The sequence below is a fragment of the Argiope bruennichi genome, chromosome 4, assembly GCF_947563725.1.
Source record: "Argiope bruennichi chromosome 4, qqArgBrue1.1, whole genome shotgun sequence".
Taxonomy (NCBI): Eukaryota; Metazoa; Arthropoda; class Arachnida; order Araneae; family Araneidae; genus Argiope; species Argiope bruennichi.
In genome coordinates this window covers 101442997-101466528 of record NC_079154.1, presented here as the reverse complement: position 1 = coordinate 101466528, position 23532 = coordinate 101442997, and the positions used below count along the sequence as shown (strand labels likewise).

The following is a 23532-nucleotide window of genomic DNA, read 5'->3' as shown; positions in this document are numbered from 1 at the left end:
TGAATGCAAATCCTTTTGTAGATCCTCTCATCCAGTAAAAGAATGACCTGAGATAAAAGCTGAGAAACAGGCAATTTAATGATTATGAGGGAAGCCTTTTGTCTTACAACCCTTTTTAAATTCTGCTCCTTAACTTTTTTTCCTATTGTAAGACTTTATGATAACTGCCACAATTTGGATTAAAATGGTAATCTAAAGGTGAATATTTTTTAATAATAATTTATTAATTTTGATTGATAATTAATAATTAATTTTTTGAAAATTAATTAATCTGATAATTAATTTTGCATTAAATTACTTTTCTGACTACAAAGGGTTAAAATAGCTTACATCTCGAAAAGTAGCAAATATTTATCACTGCTATGAAGTTAAGTGTAATTATTTGAAAACGCATCTTCTCGCAAGACGACTTTTCACTGTTGGACAATGAATTAATAGAAATCGTTTTCTAGTAAACACTGCCAAATTTCAAATTCCTGGGTAGCATGACAAAGAGATTAACTCATCACGAAACAATAAACATTCGATATTTACTTATGCAACCCCTGTATGCTGGGAGTAATAATATTTAATATTTATATTCCTTAGTCCATTCATTTTCTCCTTTTTTTTACAAAATTCCATTAATTCAAACACTGAATGTACAAAGTTAAATGTAAGTGTATTAATAAAATGATTTCACTAGTGTACTGAATAAAGACGAAAAATTGTAGTTTTTGTTTCAGCTTTTTAACTTTTACTTTTTCATGTGTGAAGTACAGAAAAAATATTGTAATCGTCAAAAAATGCGAACTCTAGATTTTGACAAATCTCCAAGTTTCAGACCTCCTTGAAACATGAAGTTGTGTGGAAAAATGTGGGTTTTGAATTTTTAAAAAAACCCACATTTTTTGTCATTATATCTGTCTGTGAACACTATAACACAAAAATATTTTAAGCTAGATGAAATTTTGTATATGAATTTTTGTATATGAAATAGAAAGATGAAATTTTAGGACAAATTTTGAATAAATTTCTTTCAGGAAAAGCATCGCTATTTGGCTGCTTAAGTAAAAATTAACGCGATAATTTAAAAACTTAAAGAATCGGGGCAATAAAATTTGGCACATAGGTTTTAGCATCTAGAATGCAGATTTTTATTAAATTTTGGATATATCTGGCAGAAGGTGTGCTGTCTGTCGATCTGTAATCTCGCATATATGTGAGTGCAATGATTTAAATCAATGAAATTCGGTATGGGATCTTGTAACTATAACTGCAGTTGCTTGTCTCAATTTTGATTTCAGTCATTTGAAAAAAAAGGGTCTAATACACCTATTTACATGATAAATTCTATAAAAATGCTTAATGCACGCCGAATATCTATATTTCGCAATTATTGCTCATCATGAGGCGCAAGCATTCAGGACACAAAAAAGTTCCGCAATTTTAAGCGTTAGAGAGAAGTGATAAGTTCTTTATTGGAGAGTAAGCGAGAAAATTTCGAGGAAACCATTCCCACTGGTTAATGTTAGGATGTTCTAAAAGTTTCTGGCTATGTGTATATAAATATGCAGCCTTATATATTAGCCGCCTTTTGCATCAGATCCAGCTATCCCAGAATTCTCTTAAAGTACAGGATGGTTATACATTAAACTTCTCCTATAAACAGCATCCTACAACGCAAATGAGTGAACGGATTACAACGAAATTTGGTATATAGGCTATACACGAGCAGTTACAGATGCGCTCACGGAATTTTGGGGAAAAAATTAGTTCCAAAATGTCCACCAGAGGGCACTTTTTCAGGAAAAACATTAAATGTAAAACAATAAACGACCAAAATGGAATACAGAAGCAGTATTAACAACCCAGAACAAGAATTATGAGTAATAAAATGCAAAACTGGGAAAAGATCTCAGTGCTAGGAAAAAATATCGAGATTTGTATGTTTGCGAAGAAGAGGACACTTTGTGCAAAACAGGTTAGGGAAAGAAGCGTTTGCAATCGTTGTCATGTTTTATGTGGATGGTTCCGACTGAGGACAATATCTTGTTGCGAATTTGAATGACTTAAAGACCTCCACAACGCTTCATGTGCGAAGCATCACAACTGATCAGTTACGATCTGCTGTTGAACATACTGTCCATCGACTTGAAATTTTGCAGGTGAATGAGGGTGGTCACATGGAGCACCTTTCCCTACATCATCCTGGACACGATTAATAACCGCTCTTCTTGAGCAATTTCGTTCCTAATCTGTTCTTGCTTCTGCAAACTGAACTTTTTTTCCCCCTCAAACAACGTACGGTTATTTTTTTTTCTTACCTTACATAATGTGATTCAATGACAAGGTGATCAGAAACTAGTCAATAAATGTTAATATTGTTTCTGTTTCCCATTTTGGTCGTTTATTATGTTAAAATTAATTTTTTCCCGGAAAAGGCGCCCTCTGGTAGACATTTTAAAACTAACATTTTTTTTCGAAATTCCGTGAGCGCATCTCGTATATAGTCTAAATACAAAATTTCTTTGTTCACCTGTTTGCGTTTTAAGATGCTGTTTATAGGGGAAGTTTAACCCTTTCTAGGGCCGTGGGAAGTATGCTTCTTACCAAATTTATCAATCTTTGTATGAATTTATGTAGGTTGGCATCAGTTGTGACAAATTTTTTTAGAAAGACAGAAACTTAGAGGTTTCAGTTCTTTGTCTTACACAAAATGATGTGTCTTGATTTGTTACTTAATTATTAATTAACCTAATTAATTAATTAATCAAATCAAATTTATCTAATAAGCTAAGTGAATCCCTTTTCTTATTCTAATTTCAAGCCTAAAAATATTTTAACATAATATGACTAGAAAAAAATGGCCCTTTAAAGGGTTAATTATAACCACACCATACATTCCATTGATAACAAAATCTCTTAAATTTTTTCTCCTGTTCAGTGCAATATAGTTAACCCAAGGAAATATTTGAGGCATGGTTTGCTTCATTGCTTTAAAAAAACCCAGGAATAATGCTATGATTATTACGACCATCTAGAAGTGCTTTAAGTGATTTAGAATAGGGAATTTAGTGAATTCGAAAATTGAAGAGCGCAACTAACACGCAATGGCGATAGATACTGACCTTGCCATAGTTATGCTCGCTGAAATCCACTTTATAGGGTGCGAGAGATAGCAAATACCACTGCCATTCTCTTTCAATTTATTGAGACTCTCTACTGCATTCTCCGTACTCTTCAGATCTTGCCGATTTCAACTAGTACTTAATTCGGCCATTGAAATATCTCTTGAACGTCTTGAGAGTTGGAAGAAGGTGATTGGTGCAGATTAAATTATAATCGATAATCTTTGTTTAAGGTTGATGTATAAATTCACTTTAAACAAAGTAAACAAATATTAAACAAATATCGTACTTTCATTTCGTACGAAAAAAGAAAAGAGAGTTATGTGAATTTAATATATTTCATGAGTCACTGTAATAAATATAAAATCAAGATTTTTTTCCCTTCAAAATTTATCTACACGCAGCGCTTTATATGTATAGAATTAAAATTAACCAAATTCATCAATTAAATTCGGCAAATATTACAACAGCGATTTTGATCCAAAATGCTCGTATGTACAAAATTTAACCAGCACATTAAAAAAAGTGAGTACAAATTCACTTACAAGATTCCATCCATATAAATTAAATGACATTTTACTATAAAAGCAGTTTACGATATCGAAGCGACGGTATAGCAAAAAGAAAAAAAAAAGCCTTACAGATTTATTTAAAAATTTGCAAGGATATCCATTTAGGTAGTATTTTCAAGAATACAAAGCGCTTGCATCACAATTATTTAACATAATTTGAAATTTTTTTTATTAAAACCTAACTCTGAAACGTCATAATATTTTCGACCTGTTTGCATCGATTATATCTTTCTTTAAGTAACACATTTTAATCATTCAAAATAGCAGCCAAAAAATAATGTTGAAAGAAAAGTCTTCAATGTTAACTCAACTTAAAAAAGCGTATAAACGATATTTAATAATTTTTTAAGTAAGTTTATTATACTAATAAACCAGGGGAGAGGTCTTCCCAAAAGTTTCTTGCATACGCTCTAATAAACTTTTTATGCCAGAGAACCCCTGGGCATTGGCGTACGATCGTTACGAAATATTAACTTTTGGCGTGATTTTAGCATTTTTACTGAATTCATCATGTGACACTTGGCGATTAATCCCTATATTATGGTTAATAGTATCCAAACATGGAATTTGTGTTTTAGGCATTTTTCTCCCCCGATTAAAACAAAAATTTAACACAAAACTGCACTTGTAATCAAATTTCCATGCCAAATTTGATATATATAAACCTTTGCGTTTTGAATTATCGTGTGTATAGACTGACATATTGTTGGATATGGCTCAAAATTTGGCAGGTGTCTAAACTATAGCTGCTAAATCTGTGCCACATTTTATCTATCTTGCTCCCATCGTTTTGTAACTATCGTGCTAACTTATATTCTAATAGCAAAACAGATGGATTTCATCTGAATAGAATTTACTCCAAATTTGTTTGAAATCCACACATTTTGTGTAAAGACAGTATACCAAACTTCAACGGTTTAGCCGATAACGTTTGAGTTAATTTCCAAAATTAATTTTTTTTTAAATTCAAGGAGGCCTAAAACGTGAAGGGTCATCAAAATCCCGAATTTGAATTTTTTTTTACGATTACTGTATTATGTATACGAGGAATTAAAACATTAAAGACAATACTTAAAACCAATTTTGAATAAATATTCAATAAAAATGCTAATTTTAAAATAGATTTCACCAATTTTATCCAGAAAACGACAGTATGGAATTTAACCCCGCCCCGCCAGTTTAAAGGTACTCCTGTTTCTTGAATTGTCACTTTTCGTCGATAAAAAAAAAAGACAATGATAATATTAATCCAATTTTTTTTACAAGACGTTTATGATGCATAACATTCACTTTAACTGAAAAGTTCGCTGGTAAAAAAATTTATTTTCCCATTTATGTTTACAATTCTCTTAACCTTTGGTGTTTTATGCAAACTTTAATCCTAGTCACTTTACATTGATATATTAAATTGCAGAACACACTTATACCGGTTAATATATTAAATATCGCGTTTTGAATACTAAACAAGTGCCCTTAAATCCATAAATACGTATTCATTTTCAAAGGTACAGTGCAAATGGACTACACGAAGGCTCAAACTTAACACCCTTGCTTAATACACAATTCAGCAACTTAATTCATATTTCTTAAGTCCAATAGCATGGAAGCTTCTCTGATGAGAAGTTAATATTAACAGATGTCATTTCTTTCAGAAAATGTTTGCATTTTAGTCATACCATATTGACTCAAGAAGATACTTTTACCTTTGGACTTGCAATGCTATTCATCCAAACCTCTAATAAGGTTAAGGCAAATTATACCTTTTTAAAGGTAACTGAGAAAATATTGATCTCCCCCCCCCCAAAAAAAAACCTCGATTCGATAGAGAATACCCCAAATAATCTTTAAATGTCAAGACAGTGGTTATTAGCCTTCTTTCCAAGTTTATTGTCTACGAGACTAATCAAAAAGAATTTTCCCCAGTTTAAAAATTTGTACTGAATACATTTTAATTGCTTTTAAATTAATAAATTAAAAACTACAATTTTTTTTATTGCCTATTTGAGAATTATTTGAGCTGTCGCTTATAATTTAATATGTCTGTTAAAGTTTTACTCTAAATGCAGCAAAAGTTAACATTGTTTTACGGAGTCAACGATGTAAAGATGGAAACATCTGCCCATCTTTAGTTCTAAATCCAAATCTGGAAGAAATAAAGAAGTCATATTGCCTACACTTGGTAGCAAGGAATCAGTAAGTTACTATGTAACGGTATTAAGAACACAAAGACAATGGAAAACAGGTTTAATAACTTCTTTATTTGATATGATAAATAAACTTTAAGATCATCCCATCAGAGCCAATTTCTTAGCTTTTAACAGCTTCAGATAACCAAGTGCCAATGTCTTCTTTGTTAGAGGAGATATTGCCGCTTTCGCCAATTTCGCTTTCATCAATGGCAGTACTGCAGATTTTGCTTTCAACGGTGCTATCGCAATTTTTGGTTTAAGAGCAGCCATTTTTATAAATGGTGCTACTTTCTTTGCTTTAAGAGCAGGAATAGATGCAGCTCCAAGTTTTGTTTTAGCTAAAGGCAGCTTAAAGAGCTTTGCTTTGACGATAGGAAGTTTCTTTGATACAGCTTTAGCCTTCCTTAAAGGAATTGAAGCCGAAGCCAATTTAGTTTTTACGATTGGTAAAGCGAATTTCTTTGCCTTGATGGGTAACGCAGCCGCGGCGGCGGCAGCAGTGGCTACTTTCTTTGCCTTGATGGGTAACGCAGCCGCGGCGGCGGCAGCAGTGGCTACTTTCTTTGCCTTGATGGGTAACGCAGCCGCGGCGGCGGCAGCAGTGGCTACTTTCTTTGCCTTGATGGGTAACGCAGCCGCGGCGGCGGCAGCAGTGGCTACTTTCTTTGCCTTGATGGGTAACGCAGCCGCGGCGGCTGCGGCAGCGGCTACTTTCTTTGCCTTGATGGGTAGTGCAGCCGCGGCGCCAAGCGAACCCAGTTTGACTTTTCCAGAAATCAAAGCAACGCCAGATGCCGTTTTAACTGCAGCACTTAATTTTGCAGCTGAAGTTATTTTCTTAGCTTTAGCGAGAGGAACAAAAGCAGAGGCCTTAGTTGCTAACTTCGTTTTTAAGAGGGAATGTTCAAATTTCGGAGTTTCATATTGCGGATCTGGTAACTGCTGAAGCTTATAGCTGGCTGTGGACGTAATATGGCTTCCGAGACTTAAGATTCCATCAAAGATCTTATCTGCGACGGCTTCCGTATCTTCGAGTGTTACAGAAGGCTTCAATTCTTGCGTTTGAATGGGTTTTTCTGATGTAGGAATATCCGTTACCTTTGCTTTCACAGGCAGAAACTTCATAAAATCTTTCAACGCATCCTTTTCAGGACGTTTCGCAATTTGTTCAACATTTTCATTAGTATCTACTGTAATGGTAGGAATACTTTCCGGCTCAGGGATGTTCGGGTATTCATAGTAGATGAGTGCTTGAGAGCAGTTAGCACTGTACCAGTAATCACAAGCTAATATGGGTTGATTGAAGATTGTTCCTGTAGGGCACAAAAAGCTCTCTCTTCTATGCTCGTAACATAGATGAAATACCTGAAATCGAAAAGTTAGATTATGTTAATCTAATGATTGAAATGCTTTTTTTGTGTAATTTGTGGTACAAGCACCCAACTAATGTCAGTGGTTTCTAAATATAAATGCAATGTAATGCAAAGACACTTCAAGACACAAATTGTCAGTTAAATCGATTGTACTAATAAAAGTGTAAAGTTAGTATACGATCCTTTCAAGATTGTGGGAAGATAACACTGTTTTAGATTTTTGCCCCAATTTTATATCAAATAAAAGACGAATTGCATTTATAGTACCAGACTTGTAACCACTGTTCAAAAGCTAAGCAAGAGCCATTGTCTAAATTTAGCACGCATTCCGTTTCAATGTACAAAAGCCGATTTCGACAACAGAAGCCAAGAATCAGTGCAACAGGCTATTCTTAGACAAGCTTGGAGGATAGCGCTAGTATATATTATGAAAGTAGTAATAAATTTTCTACCGAATATTTTAAGCTTAATATTGTTCGTTTAACTTTTATTCCCATTTGATATGGAGACAAAGATTTTTTTTATAATACAAGAATGCATCCATAATGTATGTATCCCCGGTTTTACTCTTCTGGATTTGTAATGCTTTACCGGAGCATTATTCTAGATTATTCTGCAAAAATTTCAAGAACATGCTTGTTAATTCTTGTAAAAACCGGCTTATAGAAGTTCTTGTATATAAAAACTTGTATTGGTGCAGACGTTTCAAAAAAATTCACTTTTAGAATTTGCAAAAAGTTGACCCTGAGTTTTAATTTTTAAATTACACGACGCAAAACTCATTATGCTCACAATGAAACATTACCATGCAACGGACGTTTTGCATTACAGGCTGAAGGAGATTTTTCGGTGCAAAACAAGTTAGAAAAATAAAGCATAGGGCAAAAATTGTACTGTACTAGTTAGTGTGGAAAAAGGGACTTGCAAAGATTTTTCCAAATTTTCGCCAATACCCTAATCTCCCCCCCTGGATATTAGCAATTCACAAGTTTGGTATTCCAGTAATCTCATGAGGCAGATTAGAAATCTTTCCGCACTTTGATAGGAGAGTCGGTTAAAAACTGGAAGCTCAAATAGTCCGATTTGTCGAGTATAAAAAGGTTGAAGCCAATTAATTTACAAAGTGTCTCGAGTACCAGTATTTCAGACGGCCACTTTAGCATACAAGATACGATATATTAGCATGCAGAAGTCAGTAATCAAATTTTTCCATGGCCTGTTATGTGGATGGATTTAATATTTAAATTGGATGCGTTACAGACGGGAATACAAGAGAGACTTCACAGATTTTAAGATTAAGCCATTATTAGCTGTTTAAGAGACGCTGACAATCATAATCCAGTTTTCGAATAGACTATTTATGATAGATGGTGTTGCGGAAGCATTCGGGATATTGTAAAAAATTCCCATGCAATAGGCTAATAACCAATTCGTCAAAAGCGAGCTTTGATAAAAGTAAAGAGATCAAGAAAAGTCGCTGGGAGTTCCAGACGATAGTAAATTTTGTCATTTATGGGTAAAATTCCCTACTCTAATTAGAGTATGCAATTTCAATTTGATAAGATTGGTGAAACTGTCGGGGCAAATGTTGAAACGTTTCAATTTTTGTCACAAGTTTCAATGCATATTCGTAACTACAGTGCCGTGCACGATATATCCATACTAGATTGAAATTCAAGATTAAGCACATTCGTGTACAATAACTTCAAACTCATTTCATTATTTGTACTTTAAATCAGCAAATCCATTGCAATTAATTGAATATATCCGTGTGGCACCTTCCCTCCTCTTCGAGTACATCATGTGCCCTTAATGTTTTCTTATATAGACTGAAATGCCAAAATAGATTATGCAATTAGAGACATTTAAGAATAAAGACTTTTAAGGATACTGGCTTTGAAACGTTTCCAATTTTAGTATAAATTTCCAAACATCCGACGAAAGAAATCTTTAGTACCCCTGAATTAAATCTTAATATAGCGAAAGAAAAATTTTACCTGGCATCCAGTTTCAAGATCAGCATAGAATCCAGGGATAATAGTTTTATCATTGCAGCTGAAAGAAGTTAATGGTATCTCCGTGTAGTTAGGAAAGTGAATTCCAGGAATACCCCTTATGGATCCAACAAGCATTGAATGATCGGATTCATGTTCAAGCTCAGGCTCAGCGGTTACTTCCTCTTCTTGTATAATCGTTTTTAAAATAGGAATTGGCTCGGGTTTCTGCATCTCATTAGCTTCCTCAAGCTCTACTTTCATCTTTTCAATCCAGTTCTTAACAAAATCTAGGATTTTTATGGAAACTAATTCGTTTTCCGTACATTCAAACTCGAATTCAGATAAAAATGCATTAACCAACTGCATAATCTTCAATTTCAAATGCTTGATATCTGGATATTCAGCTTCGAGTTGCTCCATTTTAAAGTGGATCTTTCGACAAATTTCAAAATACGAGTTGCCCTGAAAGGTATCGTGAAAGTCGCCAGAGTTATCCCAACTTACACACTGGGAATCAAAAGTGCAGTCATTATCTTCCTTACAAGCACGATACTGCTCAGCAGTGACAAAGATAGTTACCGGCACCTATAAAAACAATTAAATATATGAAAATTATGGAACAAGAAAAACCATCAGTTAATAGATATTAAACGGCTAACCGTTTCAAAAATGTGCGTCTAAATTGAATCGGGGGGGGGGATAGACCAGCGATGACGAGTATACTAAAACACAGAGCATGTGTAATATGAAGTCATGCTGTAATGAAACAGTTTTTTTAAATTTCCCATAATCACATTTGCTTAAATTAACTTTTTAACATGAATAAGAAAGAAAAATCTATGTTAAGTTGCAGGTAGAAACTGGTATTAAGCACAGCATGATATGACGCATAATCTTATTTGTTCCTTTGATTTCTACTTGGCGTCAAATTTTAAACATTCAAATTTACGAACATATTCGAGATTTTACTAAGATTGTTATTCAAACCGAGAATTGTCTATACCTATTACTACCGAAGACTTAACTCGTCATAACGCAAAATAGTCTTTTCAAAGACTAGTATACTCAATTTGTTAAATGAAAAACTTTAGCAATAAAAGGAAGACAAGCTTCGTCAGAATTGTATTCTTGAAATGGCACAGTAGAATTTAAGCTTGCAAAAATACAGGTGTGTATAATCAGTCTTGAAAAGGATGGAACAAGGACCGAGTATTGTATATAGGGGAGAATTTAAGAATACAACTTTACCCAATTAGGAAAAGATTGTACGATATATCCACGATGTTGTTGGAGATTCTGAATGCTGGCCAGTCTAGTACTAACTTTATTTTATGTTAATAACGCAGCGAAGGATTTGACATTGCAGGTTCAATGAAGTGCTTATGGGCGTAGTGCTGGATTCTGTCGAATGCAAGTAGATTCAATTAAAATAGTACAAAAGTGTTTGGGGGATAAGACATACTCACCAGAGAATCCTCGGCAGAATTGCAGATAGAAGCTTCTTCACTAATCACGATTCCAATAAGAAGGCCTGCAAAAATTCGAGTTATCAATATTTTCTGAAAAAATTTGGACGATATGCGTTTTTATTACAAGTCCAAATTCCGAATTCAAGTTTACAATAAAATTTACTTACTGAAGACAAAAGCTGTATAAACTCCCATTGTGGCTACCTGATACAAAAAAAGAAATTAGGGTTAAGTAAACTCCTCATATTTGATTTTGCAATGATTTGGAAATCGTGTATAAATGCTACAGATTAAAAACTTGTTTAGAAAATACATTGATAACTGAAACTAAACAACATACTTACTTCAGGTGCTCCTGATCTTGGGAGAAAACTGAATATGAAGCTCCTACGTTCTGTATTTATAACACAGGAACACCGTAAATTGACTGACTTGATAATTTTGCGTTTCGATTTCCTAAGATTAATTTTTCGATTCATTCAATTAATGTCGCTCTAGAGCTAAGCAAAGGATTAGTAAGAAACTTCATAAAACCATCCCTGAAAAAGAACATAGAAACATTGAACGGTTACTCCCATGGTAACTTTAAGAAATGGATATTTTTTATTAATTATATGAGCTAAAATATTACTATTTTTTCCAGAATTTTAAACCATGGCACTTTATTTAAGGATTTCGAAGCACAATTGCATTTCTAATTTTCCGTTTTTCTGACATGAGGAAGTCAAACTTTCTTAGGTTGTACATGTGTGGAAGTTTTAACCCTCCAACTGCATATCCAACGATTTCCGCGAGTTGGCAATCAGCCCATTTTCTATTGCATCCAGTATTTTTGGTAGTTTAATGTTTATTTTTATAATTACAGATTTTTATTATATCACATTATTATCGTGTAACATAGAGTATCAGTTCACTCTGTCTGAAAAATATTTGCAAATATCGCATCTAGTAGTGATTTTAGTGACTTTTTGCAAAAGTTTAATTACGCAATCAGAGGGTTAATTAATTAAGGCCTTAGGAATCATCTTTAAATTTATTTCAAAATTATAGAGTCAGTTGCAAAATAGCTTTTTGTCGTTTTTAAATGCCATGCTAATTTACCTAAACCTAAGTTGGATCCAAAAATTTAGCTTCGCGCTTTAGAATAAAGGTCTTTAAACTAACGTGTTAGAAAATAATTTACCGGAAATAAAATTTTTTGTGAACATATTTTGATATTTTCTTTACATTTTAAAAACTCATTTCTGGTTATGATGCTTATTTCAATTAAACAGAAAAATACTAAGAAATGATAAAATTATATTTTATCATTTCTAATATAGAAAAAGAAATAAATACAGGAATTAAATTTCTCAATCTACTTGAGAATGTGTGTTAAGCAAAGAAAGTATTTTTAAAAGGATTTTCTGAATATTTCTTTAGATTTATTTTTATTTTTCTAATTGAAACCAATAATCTTATTAAGAAAGACATATTTGGTTTAAATCAACTTAGATAATATTTTATCTAATTTTTGAACTATGCCTTTTGTCAAAGAATATATATACTAGGAAATTTTTAATAATTTTCTTTTTACCCTAGAATTCATTACTTTAGTTCAAATACAATTAATTCTTGCAAGTTTCCCATTCCTAAATTTCCCATTTCCTAAGTATAAGGCTAAATATTATTAGTAGATGGTAGCCCGATGTAATTAGTAAGGTAAGAAATGTCGATGGGTAAAAGTTTAATAGCGTATTTAAAATCAATGAGTAAATCGTTCAAATACCTTGAAATTCAGTTTAAGACGAACCAGTAAAAATAAGAATCGAAAAAAATGTATAGGTATAAAATTTTAATTCTAAAACTATATTCTCTCCGGAGCATCTAATAAACCTACGAGAATTTTATCATTCTAATTCCAATATATGTGAACTTTTCTATAACGACTTCTGTTTTTAAAATTTTTTCACTTTCTGTCATTGCAGCTGACTCCATTGAGTGTAACTAGAAACGATTTCAGAATCGTTTGTCAGATCGTGATTACGAAATTTTCGCATAGAATTCTTTTAATAAATCCGATTCTTATAATAAAAAGCTTAGCGATTTTGCAGTTTAGTTATATATTAAAGTCCCATTTTAAAGGAACGAAGTTTTAGGACGGATGTCGTAATTCTGAACCGTGTCAGATGACGCTAACGATATCTGAACTGGCACCCCCCTCTCCAAATTTCTCCAAATGTTTTTCCACCACGCCAGTGGAAAAATATTCGGCACCGACGGATTTAACATGCACCAGACCCGATTATATGATGGTTCTTCCGTGAACTCGGGTCTCTAACATGGAACTCTTGGATACCGAAGACCAGACTATACCACCAGGCCACTGCGGCCCTTGGCGATTTGTCAAATTTTAGATGATTTTACAATTTTACAAAAGTATATTTCAATGTTTTTAGTCCCTTATTCAGCCAGTACTTCACTTAACTCTGTCATTCGTTCGAAATTACAAAACGCCTTGTTTCAAAAAATTATGTAAAAAATGTTTAAAGAAAAATACTAGCTGGTCGCTCAAGCATCTTATAGAATGGAAGAGGCAGATATTCTGTAAAAAGGAGGTCATGGAGTTATCAATCTACGTATTTTAGATCTCATGAGAAAATACTATTTCGAACTTGAAAAAAAGGGAATTAATTCCAAACCACACTAAAAACTATAATTGAAGCAATACCAATCTTACTCGGAAACATAACCCATATAATACTATAATCACCAGCTGTTTCGAAATAGAAGATAAGATGAAATCATGACGTGAAATGAGAAACTAAACCTTTTAACACAAAAACAGAAACAACATTGTTATAATGTCTTCTCAATATTGTCCACATTCTGAACATCAAAAAACATCGTGGAGAAATCGTACAATGTCTTGTGGAAATAGATTTCTTACATAAATTCAATTTAACTGCTAATCTTTTGAGCAACTTATTCAATAACATTAACGGCATTGCCAATATACTGCTGAAAAAGCTGTACATTTTGAGTGTGCAGAGATGAACTACAGAAAATTAAAAAAAATGATTAAACAAAAATCTTTTGACTCTTCAGAACTTTCAAAACATTTCCAGAGAATAACTTACGTTTCTTTCAATTTCAAATAATATACAATAATAATTATACAATACAATTATAACCATGATAAAAAAGCACACACGATATTTTCTAAATAGGGAAAGATCTTGTCAAGTGACTTTTAAGCAATTTTGCAAAAGGATTTCAAATATGCGCAGGAAATCTAAAGAAATGTTTGAATATCAATTTTAAAATACGTGTCAGCTTTTTACTATTATTTTTTAGACAGAAAGAATTACAGAGACATGAAATGCAAAAATCTTAAAAATGAAGTCTTTAATATAATTTTTAATTATCTTTATATTCAGGTTTTGAAGAATATCGTTTATGTTTACGAACTTATAGAAAAGCAGACATAATTATAAAGAGAATTTTGTTTCAATACAGTCCTTACTCATCGCAAGCTAAAGTATTGTTTTAATGGTGTAGCGAGAGATAGCATTGAGTATATAAAAATTCCTAGCACCAATTTAGGGGCGGTTCCATGAAGACAAAACTTTAATTCGTTTATCCCACACTTTTTATGAAATTTGACGAGGATATGAAAAAGTAAATTATGCAACAGGAGAAACTTGTTTTTACTACAAACTATTATTAAGGCCTAAAACCATGAAGTTTATGATTGATTCCTCTACACTTATAATACATTTTCTCCCTTAATATACGAAAAAATAAAAATAATCAAACTAGTCTCATCATTTTAAGTAAGATTAAAATTTTACACTTTTGAAAAAATAGATTTAAATTAATGAATTTTCAATGATTATTATCACAATTATTTCTTTTCTGGGACCTATAAAATTTCTTAATTCGAAATAATTCGTTTGCTGCAGTATTTCCATAATTTACACACAAAAAAAGATGAAATTTTTGCCAAATTTTTGATAAGTAATTAGAAATTTCTTTAAAATATGTCTTTGATATCTTAGAAAAATAATGAAGGAAGAAATAGAAATGATTGATATATTGTCAGTGTGTGAGGCTTTCATTGTATTATGTATTATTTAATATTATCTGTATTATTTAGATGTCCGATTATTGCGAGAAAATATTGTGAAATTTAACAATTTTGAGTTTAAATATTTATCATTGAGCGATAATTATTTCCCTTTTTAGTTTCTCGCATGCAACAAGAAGATATTGCATACGTCAAAAAATTTGAATTCGAGATTTTATTTTATATTTCCCTGCATTTTTTAAAAAACTTTGTTTTGGGAATTAATCGATTGGTAGATTTGTACTGAACACGATAATTTTGAAACTCAATTAATGTCGACAGATAAAATTTGGGGTGTATTAAATTTCCAGATTCTGATTAAAACGTCTTAGGTCAGCCATTCTATCTAATGTTGGTTCATACACTTGTCATCATTACATCTCAAGAATACAACAGTTTAGATAAATGAAATTTAGTTGCGGTTTTTTTAGAAACGTTGGCTTGAATCAAATTTCAGACTAGATTCAATAACTGTTTGTCTGTTTATCTCTCTTTTTATATTTATTTGCATACGATGGGATTGCCCAGAAAGTTAGATGAATGAATCTTAACATATGATCTTTATATACAAATTGCAGAGCAGTTTCCAAATTTGAATTAAATAAATCCACCAGTAGACTGTTTATTTGTCTGTTTTTCTGTGCATATGTGCTCGAAACTTCAGAACAGAAATGCAAGTTAAATGAAATTTGGTAATGTGTTATTGAAATCAAATCCTTCCACAATTTGTCCAATAAAATTGTTAAAATGCTGAATCTAACCAGTAAATCATCAAAAATCCAAATGTTGGAGAAAAAAAACGAGTTAAATCACAATAGACAGAGCACATAAAAGGGTCGAGAGTTGGAAACTTCAAAAAGATCAATTTTTTTTTTGTCGTGTGACTATTTTAAGCCAAATTTTGCGCAGTAGCTTCTCAGGGTAAATACCCCTAAGCATCCGAGGGTAGAAGTCTGACTTCTAGCTCAAATGAAGAAAGCACACACCCACTCGCTTGCACAACCCCTTTTTACAGGGGGGCCTCATTCACGCTCCTCACAGAGAGAACAACCCTGCCCGAACCAGGACTCGAACCCGGAACGCCTAGATCACGGGGAGGCCGAGCTACCCCTAGGCCAAGACGTCGGTAAAAGATCAAATGAGATTAAATTAAAGATACCATCAATGAACATACTTCGTGATAGTATCCTTCAAATTTAATCATCTGACTTTTTTTATGCTGCATCTATTTCCGTCTCATATTTCGTACCGCTAATCTAGCTTAGACTAATCTAGCTTATAAGTAGATTACAGAATATAAAATCTTTAAGATTATTAAATAGATTTCATGTCCCATCTATGCGTGAGATTGATATATAAATATGATGTTGATATTTTACATCAACTGTAATTTTCTTTTCAAATTATTATTTTCTGGAATCAACTTCACTTACTATAAATTTGGATGAATAGAGGTTGCTCCAAAAAAAGTGGAATGTCGATACGACCTCTTTCATTTTGTAGAAATTCCGAAGTAGTTATTTCTTGCATAAATCGGTTAATACATTCTTGAACAGTCATGAGAATACATGTTCTCGATAACTTTCACATCTTATCCATCCAACAAATATTTATATCAATGTTTCACTTGCCAAACTGATTAAATCCATAAAACAAGAGGTTGAAAAAATGATAAACTAGTATATATTGTTTTTTTTTAAATTTTATGTAATTATGGGAATTAAAAATATAGACTATATTACTACTATAAAGATGTAGACCATATTACTACATCTTTAGTCTAACAACATTTAGAAAGCATAAGATAGATTTCCTTGGAGTAATTGTTATTATTGGTACAAGTTTTGCATAATTAAGGGAGTTAATCGATATGAGAAGTGAAAAATACTTAGTAATTCTAATTCAGTCTTCGAATTATTATTTTTATTACTGAAACTTCATTATGTAAATAAATGTTTTATTAAAGATTTTAGCAAATATAAATAGTAACTATTCCTTTACTGTTAAATATGAGTATTATTACTTAGTTTAAATTGATTCATCATCAATATAAAAAATGTCATCTTTGTTAGCTCTATTTGACCTCCTATCATATCGATTTGAAAGTATTATAATAACCATATTTAATTCATATATTCCATCAAGTTTTCCCTCTTTTCTTTTGTCACAGTTCTACCTGTTGGATACAATAAAGGCTGGTATACATTTTTCAGACATAGTGGTCTATCTGCTACACAGTTTTTTTTATATTAATGGTATTAAATTCGCTATTTTCGTTAAAGTCATACTTAAATTGCATGAGGTGCAGTTTCGATTTTTCTAAATTTATCCAGTACATTTTCAACCGATTTACTGGTATCCCTCTAACTATTACCTGTTAATGATAGAATTTTCTGAAGAATTTGTCGAAAAAAGGTCCTGTCGTGTCATTGGAACCATATGAAACGGTGCTGTCTTTTTACAGGTTTTATATTATATAAAATATTTGGCGGGAAAAAAATTCTGAATTTTTTCCCCTTGAGATTTGATAATAGCAAATTATTTATATTATACATTAGTGTATGGAGTTATTCAGATTGGTTTCTGAAATAAATTATTTATTATTCAACGGGTAATATATCCATCAAGCAACTCTTTTTTGATAACATAGGCTTGAAATGGTGAATGAAATCAAATATCTTAAGATAATGCTTGATGACAAACTTTGTTGGAAAAATCACATTGTATATCTCTCCAAAAAATGCGATAACATTCTTAAAAGACTTAATCGTGCCTCATGCAACACCTTTGGATTGAAATACAATGTTACTGGTATGATTTATAAACAGGGAATCGTACCTTTTGTCTGCTATGCTTCTAGAGTTTGGGGCAATGCTTTGGGAAAAAAATCAACTGTCATAATCTACGCATAATTCAAAGAAGAATTTTACTCAGAATTATACGTGGCTACAGAACTGTAAGTTACAAAGCCTGCTTTGTCATTGCAGGGTTTCCCCCAATTTACCATTTCCCCAATTTAGATTTCAAAGGTAATGTTGTAAATATTACCCAAGATTCCAAAATGTTTATTTCTAATCTTCCACATCCTGCTGAACGCGTTCCTATCTAAATTATCGGTTATAATGACAATGTTCTTAGCAATTTTCCTGTAGTGTGTTTTATTGATGGCAGTAAACTCAACCACCATGGTGGACTTGCTTTTGTTGTGTTTTAAGATGCCGCCGAAATGGAACACTTTATGTTTAGAATTCCTGATGAGTGTATTGCGTTCCAAGCAGAATTGCTGTGCCTCAGTAACTCGTTCAAATGGAACTTGAACCACTGTACTGTGTCATCTAGGTTTCTTATTTGTACTGATTCTTTTTCATCCTTGTTTTTGCTTAGTAATATTTCTTCCTGCAACAAAATTGTAGTTAATTTTCAAATCACTCTTTACGAGCTTAAAGCCAGAGGAATTAGTGTCGTTTTTCACATGTCCGAGATCATTCTGGCATTTTAAGGAATGAAAGAACCGATTGGCTTGAAAAGCAAGCTACAAAGCTAAACATCATTGATCCTGTGAGCATCCCCAAATCTCACATTCGCAATGAGAATCATAAAAAGACCATTCTCTTATGGAATGAGCTGTACCAGAATTCATCAACGGCCCCTTTAACTAAATTATTTTTCCCCACAATTTCTCAAAGGTTAAATAACAAGCATTTCTTCAGGGATTTTCACTTAACAAAATTTCTCACTGGCCACGGTAATTTCAATTACTATCTCAAGAAATTTGGATTATCGGATGCTGATCTGTGCACTTGTAGCGTGGGTGGAGTTCAAAATGTCGAATACTGAAGGGAGAAGGGATTTTATTGTGGATATCGATGCCTGTAACATTAAGTTTACACCTCCTCTTCATATTTTGGTCATGCTTTTTTTCTCATTCTTTAAATTTTTTGCCTTTGCTGCTTCAGTTTTTAATTAGTCTTGTTTATTATTTTTTTTTGCTTGTTTTTTTTCTATTGTTTTTTATCTATGTATGTAGTTGTTTCTACTTATTTCTGTTATCCTTGTGCTGTAATTTGTGATGCACAAGAATTGCCTTATTACTAATAAAAAAATAAGTAATATATTGTTACGAAATTTCTGGGGTTCGTCTGGATAGTGGGAGTTATATGGTGTGGAGAACGCTCAATCACCACGCGGCAGTAGAAAATAAACAATGACGTTTATTTACACGAAGACACACAGGACAGCACAAAGACGACACTATATACAGCACAGAAGACGATTATCTTCAGCCGAGACGTGCAGCAACAACAGCAGCTCGACTCCGTCGCTGCTCCGCTAGTCCCTGGAAGACCAGATCTTCACCGTCGATTTCCACTGGTCCACGACGACCAATTCACCACTACGACTCTGGATCACTCTACTCTACTCTGCTCTGCCGCTTCCGACTTCTTCACCGCTGCTGGTGCACGACTACTGGCAGCACACACAAGGACACAAGGAAAAAATTTGGAGTGGCGGCGCCGGTAGGGCGCCATCTCCGATCGACAAATACTTTCCGCAGGACGAAAGATGGTATGTACAGGAGTGGGGAAAGGTCTTGAAAGAGGCTGGTGGCAAGGAACATCGGCTTAAATACTATTGCTGAGGTGGATGGGTGGGCGAATCAGGCGTCTTGGTCACGGCGGTGGGCGTGGTTTTCAAGGAGTTTGATCTTCGGCGATGAGAGCGTCTATGAAAATGAGTAGTTTTTCTTGTTTACTCTTGGCTTTTTTGCTGAGTCTGATGGCATTTAGGATGTTGGGGAATTCGATCAGGAGTTCTTTGATTTCTTTTAGGTCGTTTAGGTGGTTTTTCAGATCTTTAATGTCTTCTAATTCGTCTATTAAAGTGGCTTGGGGAGGCTGTGGTCTTCTGGGATTTGATCTTTGGGAGGTGACTTCTTGGCTTCTTGGGAGGGTAGGATTGATGTTATGGCTAATGCTTTTATTGATAACTTCAGCATATGATCTTCTGGGGTAGTTTGCAGTTTGGGTTTGGGCTCTAGGTATTGCCGGACATCCTTTCCAGGCTGCTAGGTGGCCGGTCGCATTGCAGTTGATGCAGACAGGGTTTTCTATTTTTTCTTTAATTTGGCAGTCACGGGTGGGATGGTTTCCGTTACATTTGATGCATCTGGGTTTTATTCGGCAGTTTCTGGCAGAATGACTACTGGAAGCGGCAGGACTGCTTCCTTTTATAGGTCTCAGGAGGCGGGGCTAGAAGCCTCTCAACCAATCAATTACGTTCGAGGCTTATCTCCGTTCCTACTGGACGGATAGGGAAAATTCTCGATGTTTCGGGTATAATCTATTTTGGCACCAAAGTCGCCAAGCTCTGGGACCTCCTATGGAACCAGCTATGCTGGCAAGCCGCATCACAGGTTCGTAACAATATACATTTTTTTCATTTAGTAGTATCATTACTTATTATAAGAAAAATTTGTTCTGAATATATAAAGTATGGTGTCAATCCATTGCTTAGATATTAAACTTTAATAAAATTCAGAAAGTGGAGTTAATTGATTTGGCGAGTGAAGCATTCATATTTACTTATACATTTAGCCATCACGCCAATGAGTTGAAGTCAGTTGGCACGGCATCAAAAATAAAATTTAGTATAAATTCAATTCAATAGTTTGAAAAAAAAATGTAAATTTAATGTTAGTTGAAGTTTGTGGCATAAGGACTATGGTTGTGTTGATTTAGACGTATGGTGGATAAACAACATTGTTTGCTTTCTTGGTGAAAAAAATATTATTAGAATGCTATATATTTGTAATGACTAGATAAATGAAATTCCAAGTTTAAAGATATGATGAAAGGCGAATGTCTATAACATAATATATTATTTGTAAATAAATATTTAAAAGTCCAAAATATCATGTAAATCCTACACTTTATTTAATTAAAAAAAGTCAAAAACATAAGTTCTGCAAACACCTAAATGAAGGGGCTCACCCTATAGGTGAGTATGGGTGTTCCAACCCCGGGTACCCAGAGGTATTTCCTATCTCAAACATTTTTTTTCTGTCTGTAGTAGATATCCGGGATATCTTAGCGATCTTTTCTTTTTTTTTTAGCAAAAACTTTTTAAACTTCTAAAAAGCAATTAGTTTTTACCATTTTATCTAAAACTCTATATTGCTTCAACTTATTTACCGCATCATGGTTTCATTTTGCAGTTTTATCATGGAAGTTTGTATCTTTTGTTTTTAGGCTCTTAAATTGGGAAGCCCTTTGAATTTTTTAAATATTTTTTTTTCTTACTAATCATACTTCTGGCGCAGTATAGCCATTTTTGACTCTTGTGCCCTGATTTAGTAATGTGCTTGTAAAAAGTAACAAAAACAAATAAAATTTCAAAGATTGTTTCTATTTGATCCCTTTTGTGAGGTGATTAGAAACACCGTTTTTGTAAGTTTAATATTTAGTTCTTAAATGAATCAATCAGGATCCAGCACTTGATATTAGTTTAGAATTGATGCAGCCACCTCTAATTTTAAATTATTATATTTTTCTATTTTTTAAAGATACTGTCCAAATTCTATCCTAAATAGCAAAAATTTCTTCAATTCAATTTTATAAGTATATTTAAATAGAGTGTTTAATTCATACATATTATCTTATTTAGATATATTTTACATACACCTATGCCGTTATTGGCATGGAAAATCCAAATGATAAGCTTCTGTAGCAAGGGAAATTCCGATATATATAAAATTCAATCGTACAGAAAATCTCTTAATAATATTTTAACATTAAAAACATTTCTTGTGAATTTTCTGCTTTATTTTCATACATTTAAATATTATTATCTATAGTATATGCTTTATATGTTTTTGATTTATTAGAAGAGCAAATTTAATTTAGACTGTGAACGAAATACAGTTAACACTTTCAGAATAAGAAACTATTTTATTACAAATCAATTAGTGTTTGAAAAAAAAATCCCATTCACAATATTCAGAACAATTTTCATGATATGTTATATGATAAGAACTATAAATAATTAATATAATACTGTAAGGATTATAGATACAACACTTATCTTCTAAAATATTTAATAATAGAGTTGAAATAAGCTCCGTTTCAATAGAATTGCTTTTCAATTACAATAATAGAACTGATACAATGTACAGGATGTCAACACTCTATATAATTTCAAAAAATTACTAATTGGAAAACTAATATATTTCTCAAAATAATTCCATGTACTCAATCTTCCCATGTTCCCCTGTTGTAATCCCATGTTCTCAAAACTTGTTATCACATTACATTTCTGTGTGTTCAGTTCCTTATCGATAAGAGAGATTACGGAGAAAAAACTCCCCCTCCTTAAAACATAAAAAAAGAAGAAAAAAATTTTATACATCATGAGATAATTATATTTTAATGGGATTTTATTCGGAACGATTAGCATTCTATATCGTGCATCAAATATGCATAATATCAATTACTGTAGTAAATATCAGTGACACCAACTGAAACATTGATTACTATTTTGTAAAGAACAGCGCAAAAAATCTACTATTTTTCTTTTAACTAGGCATAGTTAATGATGTTGATATCAAGATGTTTTAAACCAATAACAACAAAAAAAAATCATCAATATATACCGATTAATAAAACAATGGATAATTTCGATAATTAATCCTCTCATTTACTTATTTACTTTCTTAATAAAATCTTGAATTTTAAGGAGATTATGTAGACATCCTATTTACATATATATATATATATATATATATATATATATATATATATATATATATATATATATATATATATATATATATATATATATATATATATATATATTATATATATATATATTATATATATATATATATATATATATATATATATATATATATATATATATATATATATATATATATATATATATATATATATATATATATATATATATATATATTTATAATTTACAATTCTTGTCACAATAAATTAAAGGATTGTGACAAGATGATAAGACAAGATAAATGCTTCAATAATAATTCAAAGATAAATTTTGTCAAAAATAAATTATCGAATATAAGAACATCACAAAATGTAAAAAAAATTCCCATTCTAAACTTTTTGTACTTCTTAATAAAAGAAAACATCGCACATAAGCATTCGTATATAAATAAATTTACAAATTTGTTATTATAATTGAAAGTTAAAATAAGACAGCAAATAAAAACATGGATAAATATTCATAAATAAGAGAAATCTCTCAGCACACATATTTTGGCTTATTTTTTTTCTGCGTTAATTAAAATATTAACATAAATTAAATGATTTAAATTAATACTGAGCAAAAAAAATTTTAAATATATTACATATATAAGAATAAAAGTTGTATAATAATTTAAATCAAAAGAAAATTAAATGAAACTTTTTCATATGTTGTGATTTTTAAAGATTCTAATTTAGTTTATGAAAGTTTTTCCCAAGACAAAAAATAATGTTAACAATAGCCTTTAATTCATTTGTTTTGCATTAGCCATTTAAGAAAGTCTATTATAGTTTATGAATAACAAATTTATTCTATAATCATTATAAAAACGTTTATTAAGTGCATGAATAGCAGTTTCATAGTTTTTGTTAAAAAAAAAAGCCACATAAACAACAACAAAAAAGAAACTTCACAACATATTCACATTCAGATCTTTTGTAAAC

General features: G+C 32.0%; 1 protein-coding gene across 2 annotated transcripts; it reads right to left on the bottom strand.

Moving 5' to 3' along the window:
* Positions 1–5920: 5920 nt before the first annotated feature.
* Positions 5921–11192, bottom strand: LOC129967147 (uncharacterized). 2 transcript variants are annotated; one of them, XM_056081840.1, is made up of 6 exons: positions 11055–11192; positions 10878–10914; positions 10708–10772; positions 9242–9826; positions 6618–7236; positions 5921–6566 (listed from the first exon to the last, which is right to left on the bottom strand). In XM_056081840.1, exons 1-6 carry the CDS (start codon positions 11187–11189, stop codon positions 5968–5970), a joined length of 2040 nt encoding a protein of 679 aa, XP_055937815.1. In that variant the 5' UTR covers positions 11190–11192; the 3' UTR covers positions 5921–5967. The 2 variants fall into 2 exon arrangements, with proteins under 2 accessions (XP_055937815.1, XP_055937814.1); XM_056081839.1 differs by having other exon boundaries at positions 5921–7236.
* Positions 11193–23532: the final 12340 nt, after the last annotated feature.

Coding starts and splice junctions, on each gene's coding strand:
- LOC129967147 (XM_056081839.1), bottom strand. CDS start 11,189: ATGAATCGAAAAATTAATCTTAGGAAATCGAAACGCAAAATTATCAAG. Junction 10,773..10,877: donor TTATACAGCTTTTGTCTTCA/GTAAGTAAATTT, acceptor GAATTTTTGCAG/GCCTTCTTATTGGAATCGTG. Junction 9,827..10,707: donor ATTCTGCCGAGGATTCTCTG/GTGAGTATGTCT, acceptor TTGTTTTTATAG/GTGCCGGTAACTATCTTTGT.